Source organism: Anguilla rostrata, chromosome 14 (genome assembly GCF_018555375.3).
Source record: "Anguilla rostrata isolate EN2019 chromosome 14, ASM1855537v3, whole genome shotgun sequence".
Taxonomy (NCBI): Eukaryota; Metazoa; Chordata; class Actinopteri; order Anguilliformes; family Anguillidae; genus Anguilla; species Anguilla rostrata.
This window is the reverse complement of record NC_057946.1, coordinates 7,170,618-7,184,249: the sequence shown is the minus strand read 5'-3', so window position 1 is coordinate 7,184,249 and position 13,632 is coordinate 7,170,618. Positions and strand designations below refer to the sequence as shown.

Sequence of the window (13,632 nt, the reverse complement as noted above, 5' to 3'; positions counted from 1 at the left end):
TTATTCATTATTCACGGCAATGTGCCATTTTCTTTAAGTATACAAATCATGGCTAATGAATCTTTTTCCTTCCAAGATTTGGCGTCTTTACTGTCAGCCAGCTTGATTCTATTTATCGCTGTTCAGGCAGTTCAGATTCTTTCGCTGTTTGAAGAGTGCTAGCGACATGAACCTGATGGAATATGCAACCCAATATTAATACATTGTACACAAGGTGGCAGTAGAGGAATAAGATTCTTGATTTTGTGCGGATGAGAACATCTGCCTACAACTAAGGCTTTCGGTTTCAAACGTAGGTGATATTTTCTTGCGCAAGAGATTTAATCTGTGCCGATAACAGTGAACGCTTCATTGAATGAGTTTTCAAGGAGTGTTATTTATCCCACAGATTTACGACTACATTTACTGCCAGAAAAATGTGATGTTTTCACAGGAAACCTGTTATACATAATGAACCAAGCATATTGACGGTGTAGCCTAATGTTATTAATTCGTGTCAGAAATGTATTGTATTTTTTAAATAACGGATTAAAAAAAATTATCTCCTAAAATTCACAGAATAATAAGTGACCTCACCTTGTCATGCGCCTTCTCTGATGGGATCCCATGCATGAGATAGAATATAAGTAAGAACTAGGTTAATCCCCAAACAAGCATTAAGCGTGGCAGCAGTATCATGTTTGTTAAGAGGATGATTCTTGTAAGGCCCTACCTGTCTGAATGTGGCTAAATGGATATTCCTTTCCTCTTCACTTCCGTCCCATCTGGTTTTATGTTTTGGCGCGGTCACGCGAGTGCGTTCATTGTGTGATCTAAGAAATTTAAATGTGTGCTACTTTTCCAGAATACATTATTAAGGTTTTTCATTTCGCGCATTTGTTTGAATTATTTCATTAAAAAACCTGCTTTCTAGCCAGCACTGTATCAATGTTTTCCCCTCTCCGTAACATCAGTGATAAAGCGAACGCATTTATGAAGCTCCAAAAAAGGACAAATTAATGTCATTCTTCCATTTTGGCAGTTCAGTGACAAATAGCGCTTCGCTGCGGGTCTTTACCCGGGGTTTACAGGGATTTATATGCTGATATATCACAGCAAAAGGCGACGTCAGCATAATTTAACCAGGGAATTGTCGTGTCTCTGACTGGACCTGGATATTATAATGCTTTGAATGGGCGTCCTAATTGCGCTTGATGTGGTCACATCGGACTACATTTTATGAGATTTTGAGAATACATTTTATACAATGCTGTGCGTGGTTTCGTATGAGTTGCAATTGAATTCAACTGAGACAAGGGGCGGGATTTTTTTACGAAGACATGGGCCACTCAAGCAGTGCAGTGAGCGTGAAGTCGGTAGCTCTAGGTACTGTAGTTGCGCGCAAGTATCCGTCACAGTCATACGCTTACCCTTGTGATCCTTATAGTGATAAAACGCTGGTGGGGGAAGTGCAGTGCAATACAGAAACTCTTCTCGCTCCACAGAACTTATAGTGAGTTGTGCTTGAAGTATCAGTGCCTTGGAGGAAAGTGTGGAGAACATGCACAGGCGGAAGAAGAATCGATACATCGCGAGGATAACGTGGGAATGTTGTCAAAACGTGTAAAATACAAGTGAAACAGACGGATTCGGCGCATCATCACACGTCCCTGGATTCAAAACTAAGTGTGATGGTGATACACTTAGCATTTGATAGACGTCCCGGGGGTAATATTTCTCGTTTTTCATCAACCGAGCTGCAAAATTATACCAGCAGGTGATTATACCAATTAACGTACTCATGGGTTTCTAAACCCTCCTCAGCCCAGATTAACCCTGTGCGCCAGCTGGTTGATAGAGGAGGACGTGGGACACCACAAGACCGAAGCAAATGTGAGGGCGAAGTAAGAGGCGCAGGTATGGTGATCTAAGCTGTTGTTGACAACTAGAAAATTGTTACTGTCATATATGCCTGTAATTGATATTATATTGATTTGGGAGGTATATGCGGCGTATATTTGTGTGTGAGTAGCTGGACTAGATGTGGATTAACCCTGCGTATTTACGCACGATACCTTCGGCCTTTTATCAAAAGTTGTTGATTTTACGTTTGCATAACTTTTTAAATATAGGCTACACCAGTTCAAGTTCTTTGTAAAATAAAACAACAAGCCATTGGCGACAAGATGAATGATAGAACTGTCAAAGTTTGTTTGAACATGCGACCAAATCTATCCTAATAGCAACTGGAAAGAAATAGGTCTTGCAACGAGATATTCTCCCTCACGCAATTGAGGGGCAATTGTTTGTTTGCTTGTAAAAAATGTCACAGCATAACGAAAATTTAATCAGTAAGTAGATTTTATACAGGTTTTCAGGGTTGCTTTTGCAACTGACTTGTATTGCTGCCTTTGTGAGATGTGAATAAATAGCTTTATTTACACCGCACAAAGGCACTCTACTCTCTTGTCTATACCGATAAGACTGACAGATGCTGACGAGTGGCAGATGCACATGATATGCCCAATTCACTTGCAGTTAGCGGTCAACAGGTGTCATTGCCTTTTTCTCTTGTTGAGTGTGCTTGCAGACTAATTTTTATCAGCTGACTCACATACCTTGATGTGTTACAGTAGCCGAAAACATGTAATTCACGTTATTGTTAATGCTGCTTTCGATGACATTGAGCCAAAAGCACATACTGAATCTGCCAGTTTTCCATTTTATGGTAGTAGTAATTTGACGTACCATGTATATGTATCTACACTACACTACTACACTCAGTTATACAGGCATTCCGTTCCCTGAATCACAATGCCACAGACATGCAAGTTGTCAGAAATTGATTATGTTGAATATATCTTTTATTGAATGAAATATAGTTATCGATCTCCATCTAAAGTTTTTGGAGAGCATGTGCAAGTATAAACAAAATCAGTTCTGGAATCTGAACTAATACAGTGAGGAAGAGTGGATGTACGGTAGAATGTTATGTAATTCACTGGATTTATTTTGATTGGGAGCACTAGATTTCTTTACTCTAAAAGGAACTCCCAGAGAAAGGATTTGATGAAACAAATTTGAGTGGTGCTTTGGGCGTAAAAACAAAATCTTTGTATGGGTTCATTTTCAGATATTTGCTGACATTTCAAGAAAACATTTTTGACGATTTTCAAGATCCAAGTTGACATACATATTAAATTATGAAAACAAGATAAATTACGATTCATTTCTCACAAATGAAGCACATTGGGTACCCTTAAAAAAACAGAAGTCTGCAGAAATAATATTTCTAACTAGAATTAGAATAGAAGTGGAATTTTGGACAATGTTAATGTTTCTTTTGGAAATAAAAATGATGGTATCACATTTTCTCTGAATCCTTCTCATTTGCTCAGTATAAAAGCAGCTCATTTATTATTCATTAACTGCATAACAGTGCTTTGCCTCTTCGTCCTAAATGGATTTTCAGAGTGAAAATCTTTAATTGGACCCTTGGTTTAGTTACCAAAATGCTGGATACTATATTTTAATAAACTCTGCCCAAAAATGACATAGTGATAGATTGAAAAAAAGTTGCTGGGGGATATGTTCCAGGTATATCACTTAAATGAGTTCAGGTTAATAAGAATTAATATCCAGTACAATCATATGAGATGTTTTTTTCTTCAGCTGCAGGAACTAACACTAGCAGTTCCTTAACTATCATGCCAACTAGTCCTTTCTCTAGGTGGAGGATAGGAATGGGATTTCTGTAGGCACACAAAGGATGAAGCTGTCTCGTTTCTCATCACAGCATCTTTTGAATGAGGTCATGGAGAAGACCGTGGGAACGTTGTATCATATTTCTGCCTCCGTTCAAACGCATCCTACCGAGAGAGGCAGTGCTACTGTCTGTTTTCCTACGGCAGTTTGTTTTCAGACATGTTCCACTTTGGGACTGACACCCATTTTCTGTTGGGGGGGGGGGGGGGGACTGAGGGTGGGTGGATGGCAGGATCACTTCCAATTCGCAGGTGCAGTACAGACGCTGCTAATGAGAATGAATGGGGCTGTACGCTTGCATATTTTGTTTTGAGGTCTTGTATTACTTACAACTGGCAGCTTAACTATGTGAAAAGAAAAATTCACTGCATTTCCAAAAGTATGTAGGCACCCCTTCTAATTTGTGGTTTCTGCTATTTCAGCCACACCTATTACTAACACATGCATAAAATCAAGCATACAGCCATGCAGTCTCCATTGACAAACATTGGCAGTAGAATGGGTGGTATTGAACAGCTCAGTAACTTTCAAAGTGGAGTCAGAGGATGCCACCTTTCCAACAAGTCAGTTTGTCAAATTTCTGCCCTGCTAGAGCTGCCCCAGTTAACTGTATGTGCTGTGATTGTGAAGTGGAAACATATAGGAGCAACAACAGCTCAGCCGTGAAGCGGTAGGCCACAGTTCCAAACTACCTCTGGAAACAACGCCAGCACAAGAACTGTTTGTCAAGAGCTTTATGATATGGGTTCCCATGACTGAGCAGCCGCACACAAGCCTAAGATCACCATGCGCAGTACCAAGAGTCAGCTGGAGTGGTAAAGTACACTGCTCTGGAGCTGTGGAAACCTGTTCTCTGGAGTGATGAATCACGCTTCACTCACTTTTTGTCCTCTAAGGTGTTTTTTTCTTACACTTAAAAAGCCAAATAAAAATGCACCCAAATATCTTAATGCACTTATTTGCAATTAAGTCCGTTCCTTCAATTCTGCTGGAAATGTAAGATTTCTGGAAAGGAGTGTTGTACGTTTTATAAGCCAATGAAGCATTTTGCAGAAGGCAAATTCAGATACTAGAAATAATGTACTTAAATGCTTTCCTTTGTAACAAGTAACACAGTAGCTTACAGACCCTCTACTTGGACCCTTTCTTCAGTCGAAGGTGCTCCATTCTGGTCTGTGTGGTTGAGGAATCTCCCTGGTTTGGAATGTGAGCAGACAGAACACCCACAATATGGTCCTACTGTGTGCAATAATAGCTGACTGAACAGAATGTGAAAATAAAATTGCATTCGAAAACCACGAGATAATAATTAGATTCACATTGTTGCCGCCTAAGGATAAGAAGTATTTATTTTACACAGAATGTACTCTCCATCCTGAATGGTCAGCAAACAGATCCTGCCGTACTTCTCTTTGCTTCCTGGCTATAGCGTCGGGGAATGTCTTTTTCCAGACTGAAAAATTCTGCTGGCGTGGAGCCACTGTTTTCATTCCTTTGAAACACACCACCATCCCGCGGTCCTTTTGCTTTTGGAGCTAAGTGTGCGACTGTGGTGGAGCTGCACACACGAGGTGCATTTCAGCGACTGTAGCCCACTGGAAAATAAATAAACAACAGTGTCTAGGCAACAGCGATTTGATCCCTGGACTCAATACTGGGCATAAAAAGGCAAACTGAATTGCGTGTTTTATTATTGTGCATTTGATTTACCTCTAATGTGACTAGTGAGGACGTGCAGCCTTCGTGAGCCTCCAGGTGTAAAAATACTTTATACATGTGTGAGTATTTATTTCAGAGTAGCTGGCGTGGGAAAGAGATCTACAGGGAAGGCAGGGGAACCGAGAGGAATGAGGTTCAGCCCAAAAGTGTCTGCGCTGCTCCAGGCCTTCATGTAGGTTATGCCTTGTGAAGGGATCCAAATCAACACTCGCCATGGGAAAGCATTGTGGATCTTTGATGGGTCTCAGTAGAGGACAATCACACAGTGTTTCAAATAACTGTTTTATATGGGTTGTCATCAAGAAATTAATATGTATGAGCATATGAAAAGCACATTTGAGGCTTTTGATTGGGCAGTGTGGTGCATAGTTGGACAGGAGTTTCGTTTAGTTGGGGACATGGGGTCAGATACACAGACACTAAAAACAATTTGCAGTTCAGGGACTTTAATCACTCTACTACTACCTGTCTGTGACCTCATATGTGACCCTGATGAAGACACTGTGTGTGTCAAAACTAGTCTGTTTGCAATACCTGAAAATCAGTGTCTTCCAGACTGATTCCTTTAACTCAGTCTACCGTCCTGTTTCTGAGAAGTACTGGATCAGTGTATTATATACCAGATACACGGTGACCTCCTTCCAAGTGGAAGACTTATTCAGATAGTTATGAAAATCTTACCAATATTCATTTTTCACTTTCAGTTTATTGAAACTACAATTTCCACTAATGCATTCCTTTCTCCCATGCCTGAAAAAATGCTAAACTCGCACATTGACACATTGTAGTCTGGGAAAATGAGGAAACATTAATATGCCTAAAACGACTGCGGCAGAGAAAGTAAATCTCATACCTCTTTGCTGTAATGAAAGTTGGTGTGGTGATGGTGCTGTTATTTAAATTTGGAGCTTTCTGTTGCAATCTAAAAAATGTGTATGGCATATCGAAAGATTTAGTTTTCACACATATAACAAGGGCTTATGGAAAAGGGGATAAAAATGTTTTTGGATAAAGTAAGTGTAGCCATTATTTATTTTAATACATTTTCAACACTGTGCCATAATATTTTCTGGACCGGAATATTTTGTGAATGTAGCCCCTTGTCGTATTCTGGTGAGATGAAGTATTTCTGCATACATTCAGCTTAAAAAGGAAGCCAGATCCTCAAGGTTCAGCTTTCTTGTGGCTCATAAATTTTCCAGAAGTTAAATTTCTTTTGTATGTGCCAAGGTTGAGCTCATGATTTTTTGATCTTGTTTAGTCTTTGGTAAATCTGATGCTTTACTGTGTTGAGTTGTTTTTAGCAGGGTCTTGCCATCTCCCTTAACTGTCCCTCCTTCAACACAATCTTATGCACACCTAGCTCAAATCGAGGCTACTGGTGAACATGTGGACCATCTGGGGCCTCCGTTATACCTCTTAAGTTAGTTATGGGAAGTATTTACCTGAAACTTTTGAGAATCAAAAGTTTGAAATAAACCTTTTGCTCTTAATCAAAGGGAGACAGGGACACAGGATACAAATAAACCAATACATCTAAATGTTTATTTTGTTGTCCTGAAGCAAACTTAAAAGAGAAACATATACAACTGTCACAGAACTGTTTTAGTGTTTCCGATTCAGTGGTGGGAATACAGCATCCACTACTTTTTAAAGACCTCCAAAATCATCATATTGATGCATTTCCTCGCTGACCAATTAAATGAATAGCAGAAAAGCATAAAACTGACTTTCCGATGCTCTGTTAAAAAGTCTAAATTAAAATGAGCAGAAGGTATGAATATTGGACGTGGGTGCTTGTGTGTAAATCCAGTGATATGAATAATATTTAAAAATGAATCTCCAGTGACCAGGCAGAGTCCAAACTCAAGCTGTGATGACTGCACACAAAATGCACACTCAGGCGTCGTCTGCAGAGCAGTCCTCTGTGAGATTTCCTCCTTACTCCCCAAATTCCTGAGGGGAAAAATATCACCTTAACACAAAAACGGGAGCCAAACTGCACGTACGATGAAAGGGTGTGGGGCACATTCCTGACAGAATGAGTCTTTGTGCAACAGCACAGCTATCTGTTATTTCCAGGTTTAATCATATACATCTCTCTCTCTCTGGCTGAATGGGCATGGCAAGCACACTGAAATGAACAGATGTGCTGCTGATTTCTATCTGGCAAACCATTGGAAAAACACTTTGTGGAATCCAGACAGGATCCACCCTTGAATAACTCTTATGCAATGCCTGCCTTCAAAAAAGTCTACTTTCTGCTATTCATAAAAAAAAACCCACAACTAAGTACAGGGCTACAGTCTATGATGAGCAGGTTGGTTTTGAGTGGGTCAAGGCAAATGTCACCCCAGAACATTCCTTTGGCAGAACTTTGCATTGCATTATTATGACACATGCATCACTGTTGAACACAGAAAGAAATACACATTTACTCTCTTCACCGCTGTAATTACTGACAGGTGCAGCCTACTTCTCTATGAAGAGAAGTGGGCTATGCACCCAGACATGGAAATCCTTTCATTATAGACAATAGGCTTCTAAGCTTGGAATTTTATCATGTGTTTACTACCTACATTGTAATCTCTCCATTATTTAATTTATTTATGAATAAACATGTAAAGAGCTTTGGCCATTGGAATGAAAATAATAGTTATCCACAGTGTTTTATCATGTTTTATGTTATCAAATGAATATATTATCACTTTTGCTGCAGCTAATTGAATTATCAGTTAATATGATTGTGATTTCAAATTATGAATATGACCTAAAATTAGTTTTGGAAGCTCAGTATGAGAAATATTTGTGGTTGATGAGATGAGAATGTATGTGAATCATCTGTGAAACATTATTTTTTAGAAATTCTTAAAATCAAAATTAGCATAACTGTGTAGTTTCACAATTATGAACTGCAAGAAGAAAAATAAAATATTAAGGAGAGCTCTGTGTTGGAAAGGACAGGTTGTGCACCCTTTATACAGGTCTTTAGCATTGTAACTGTAGATATGAGCATGCATGCTCATTCACTTAGACTTGCTAGCCATCAAAATGTGTCTGTCACCTTAAGGTGGAATCTTGGGGTGCAGTGACAGAACACTTGTCGTAATTATTTTAGATGAGTTGGTGTAGACAGCTTTCCAGTTCATTCTTCTGATGTTTGAGTGTGGCATTTTTGTTGTTTTTCATTACGTATCTGCAATTTTAGCATCGGCGCTAGGACCTGGCAGAGGCAGAGAAGTGTGTGTGTGTGTGTGTGTGTGTTCCATGCCTGTTGTTTGCACAATATTTTTGTTTAGCATTTCATGGTAGCATTTGTGACATGCTGTTCTGATAACTGGGAGGAAATGAATGGTTGTTCCCTTCATTAGCAGGTCTGCATTGAGCCCGAACAGTAGACCACTGACCTCAGGAGCTAATACTTCCTTGGAGCTTTGTAGCTTTCATAGTGCCTCAGTTATCTAGCAGTTACTGTATTCTATACCTTTTGAATCTTTTTCTGATACACTGCGCTATGCACTACTGGGTGGAGGCAGAGTATCTATCAACAAATGTTGGTACAAGAGAGGAAGTGGATGCATTGTAACTTCTTCAGAGTCATAACGCACTGTGACCCATAAAACCAAACGCAGAAAGCTGTCTGCCATATGGGGAGAAATTCTGGCTGATGATGCAAGCGCATGCGGGACTGGAAATGGGTTAGAGAAAGCCAGGCTGAGTGACAGAAACGCAGAAACTGCTGATCCTTTCAGGATGCGCTCTAGTGCTCTGGCAGAGGAAGTTTCAACAGAGCGCTGCAGGCAAAGACTTGTTCAGTGGACATATGGCTTGAAGCAGTGACAGGAGGTTATTAGCAGTTGATCTGATTATATAAGCAGTTGTGGCACTGATAATAAATCATACTTTATCAAGGGTATACAATAAATGAATATGCATATGAATATGTGCAATTTGTAAGGTTTATTTTTAAAACGTTTTTTTTTAAAAAGACTACGATGGATGTGTACATATATCTGCTGATGCTGCTGGACACGTCTTTAGTGATATCCCCGGAATCATCGGGTGTTTTGGATCTTTCGACATCATACACCCTTCTCCAGGTGTCCCAGCTGTGGCTGATCAGACCTCAGCCTGTGTCCAGATGGCCAACTAATGTGTCCCCCAAGGCTCTCCTCTCTTGAGCCACAGCCATCTCCAGGTTCTGTCTGCCACTGCGGTTCATTAATGCATCAGTGATTATATTCAACTTTAACAGGAATAGATGTACGTTTGCTGCAATGGATATGCATTGATTGCACGGCAATTTCACACAGGTTTGTCTGATAACAAACCACTACTGGGCTTAAACCAGATTCAGACTGCCTGAAGGTGAGAGAATTGCATTGACCAGTGATTGGCTCGATTTTATCTGAACTGGGTCACAAATTCCTTTAAAACTTAAAGATGACGAAAGTGGCTTGAACATACGAAGTACAAAATGGTGTCTGTTAACTGAGTTTCACAGGGGATTGGGTTTCTTCTTTCTCTGTTCCCTTAGTGTGATAATAAGTAGATCTGGTCTGTGTCTGTCAACAGGAGCGTTACACCTCATAAATCATCTGCTTTTTTCTAGTAATACTGTAAGTATGAAAGCTGCATTGCTTAGCTTCAGAAAAAAAGTGGAAACAACAGATTTCTTTCTTGGAATGGCTTTGTCCAGAACTGGGGTAAATTTAGAATGAAATGGCAATAACAACATCTGTCCGCATGTGTTTGTATCTTCCAGCTGTATGGGTAGCCTAGCTAGTTACATGCCCAGTCTGTCTCATATTAGACAGTACATAAGGGTTTATTAATGTCTTATATTTGGAGAAATGTTCATCACCTGGAGCTATTTCAGCTTTTGTTTCATTCAAAGTAACCATTGCATACATATTTAATTCCTCTGAGGGGTTCCAAATGTGAAATGTGACTGAGATTTTCTCACAATAATTTCAAATGCTTTAAACTACAAAAAATAACAAGAAATCATTGATATTTTCTTTGAACCAAGCTTGTTATGTGTACTAGTCAACATGATTTCTATTTATTGGAATATAAGTAAATTTTGGATTGGATTCAGTGTGTTTAAGTCATTGAAACTGGTGTGGGGAACCTTTGAAGTCAAACTGAGTTTGGATTGATTTGATGTCGACCCGATGAAAGAATTCGATTGGAGCTGAATTTGTGGAATTGACTCCAGCCCATTGAATTACAGGCGGGGGCCTTTAGCTTGAACACCTCCTCCATTTTCCCCTCCCGTGCAGTTACCTGGCCGATCAGTGCTGGAATGGCGGATGCATCTACCTGATCATGCTGCGCAGAATCAAACGCAAGGCCCCTGTCCCTCCCTGCAACGGCAGCAGCGGGGGCGGCGGAGGGAGCGGAGGCGGGGCCAGCCCCAGCGAGCAGCGCGGCGCCGCCCCCTCCGAGCCCAAGGCCAAGCTGACGCAGAGCAGCAAGCGCACCCGAAAGTTTGGCGTCATCTCCCGCTCCTCCTTCGCCCACGACAGCAAGGATGGTCCGGCGCTGGAGAACGGATACTGTTCATCCATGGAGGCGGAGACCTCGCCCCCTCAGCCCGACGCCCCTGTAGCCCCGCCCGTGGAGGAGACGCTGATCACGGGCCCGTCCACGGTGGGTCAGCCCCCGGTGCCTAACGGCGAGTCTCCTGTGGCCTCGCCCGCTCGGCCTTGCATCCGCCTCTCTGAGTGCTACAAGAGTGAATCTCTGAACGCTGAGCTGTCCTGCCAGGTAAGATCTTACGCCCTCGGCGACTGACCTTCTCACACACAGGACCCGTTCCTGTGGCTACGTATCGGCTGTCCAAAATCTTGTCTATTGAAATCTTGAGACGTAACAGTGTATGTCAAGAAATGTAGCCAACAGTAATATTATGACAAAAGCAAATTAAGAACTTTCTGTCCTTCTGTTCTTTTATCCCTTTTGCTCAAGAACAACTTGATTTTGTACTATTATGCCGATCTATTTATAATTTTTGTTGCAGTCCAACAAAAAAGAGATTTGTTTCTTTACCGCTGGTACATGTCACCAGGTCTTTCCCAACAAACAAACAGAGAGTGGATAGATTAAACCATCCCGCCATTTTGACATCAGTTAGACATCTAATCAACGTCGGTCAATATTACGGCAATTAGTGGGGCAGAAATGAATTTTTTTATGTTGGTAATTCGATGAGTACAAACCACTGTTATAGGTAGAAAAGTTGCTGTGTCACGACTTGATGCCAATAGCCACGACGTGGGCCAACATATTGTTTAGGGGATACCATTTGGCAGGGACTTTTTGTGCTTTGTGTTTTTATGTTTGAGGCTTAGAAGACTATGAACGATGACTCCTCTCCACGGTCTGTTTTTATATTGCAGTACTGGCAGTATTGTATTGCTGAGAGCAGAAGTATTGCCAGGGGTTTGTTCCAGAAAGTGGCAATCTAATGACGCAAACTAGTACAAATCCTCTCAAAAATGTGAAGTCCCTAAAGATGGAGGGTGTTGGTCATAATTTCACAAACATTGATGTGGTTGCTTAGAAACAGGAATAGCATCACCCTGACCTTTTTATATGAGATATGAGATGGACATCCTGCCTTAAACTATTGAATTGTTTTGTTTAGAAGGCAGTTTAACCAAAATCCAATGTATTCAGTTTGCATCTTCAAGTTGGTTCCAGTGCAAATACCTATATCATTATATCATAGCACAGCTAATGAGAATAGTTGCAGGTGTGCATGTTTTTTGGTAAAGGGGACAGAAATGTGAAAGTTAGATAGAAGGTAACAGTTGATAAATGTACGCAGGTTGTGAACAGTAGGTTTTGGGTATCTAATTAGAGTTGGTACTTTTAGGATCAATGTGCTGACTGAGTTAGATTTATATATTGCTCACTAATTTAATGTGTTCTCTTAATTTTTTAACATTAAAATCAGCTTCTTTATTTAAAGAATGCGGTTTCATTTTTTAGGATTTAACTGAACCATATGTGTCCTATTTGTTTTTTTGGGGGGCTTTTCAACTTTTTATTGGACAGAACAGTGTGGACAGTGAACGTGTGGACAGTGCCCTACAGGCTACACCACAAGACACCCCTATGTGTCCTATTTGTGTCCTCAGTTGTCTTATATCTGAGCAGTGAGTTCAGATCATTAAGCAAATCTGGAATTACACCGCTTCCTGTGTACATTTTACCATAATGATGATTTTTTTTTCTCATCCATATATGGAAACCATGGCCATCAGGAGTGACTATATTTGATTTATGCCTCGATTTACATACAATAATTGGACACTTTTGATCAAAGTTGATTAACATTAATGAGTGCTTTTCATGTATCCAGAGTAACATTGTGATTGTGGGCCAGGGTAACAAGGAGTAAGCACAGTTCTTATGATAATGAATTTGATGTGGTGCATGTGATTACACACATGCACCATGTGGTAAACTATACAACTGTGGACCATCCACTGGGCTGAGAAGCCAGACAGGATCATGTTCAGATAGTCTTGTGTCAGCATGATAGACATCAGCTGATGTTGTGTGTTGCACAAACATTTATCTAACTACTTTTCAACATAAACTGGTAAACAGGTAGCTGTTTGGTAAATCATATTTCTTCAGGTCCAGAAGCTTAACAAGTTTTTCTGATTACAATTCCTGATGTAAGGACCGTGTACATTTGATTGCATTTTCATCTGGACATTTACATCAGAGAAATGTCCTACTTTTGCAGAAACTGCAATTTATTAGTGTATAGCTATTTTGTGTGGAATTCATCGCCATGTTTCTTATTTACAAGTCAGGTGCTTCTGTCACCAACAGATTAATTTCAGTGTTTAGTTTGAAATAGGCCCACACTGCAGGCTATGTCTTGTGTCCAGTGAACAGGTGCTTCTAAGAGCCTTGCAGGAATTATTTATGGAGAACTTCATTCATCTTAATTTTTATTATATGTGCAGATATATTCCTGTAGGAAGCTGCTTTTGTTCACAGTCATTTTATAACAACTATAGTATTGAGTATATGTGAGAAAACATACTGCTATTAACATGAACTGTTAGAGTACATTTAAATGTCTTAGGTGGGCCTGCCTAAGAGTTTTTTTCAAGTCACCTAAGCCACCTATAGGAGAAATGG

General features: G+C 40.3%; 1 protein-coding gene across 4 annotated transcripts in view; it reads left to right on the top strand.

The window, feature by feature from the left end:
- Positions 1-13,632, top strand: part of LOC135240176 (PDZ domain-containing protein 2-like) — a 55,317-nt gene that overhangs the window by 11,487 nt on the left and 30,198 nt on the right. For 3 of the 4 annotated variants that reach the window (XM_064309538.1, XM_064309537.1, XM_064309536.1), the window contains exon 3: positions 10,749-11,235. In XM_064309538.1, the coding sequence (XP_064165608.1) occupies positions 10,749-11,235 (487 nt within the window). Of the gene's footprint in view, positions 1-1,199; positions 1,708-1,803; positions 1,897-10,748; positions 11,236-13,632 lie in introns of those variants that run through there. The other variant, XM_064309539.1, reaches the window with a different exon arrangement.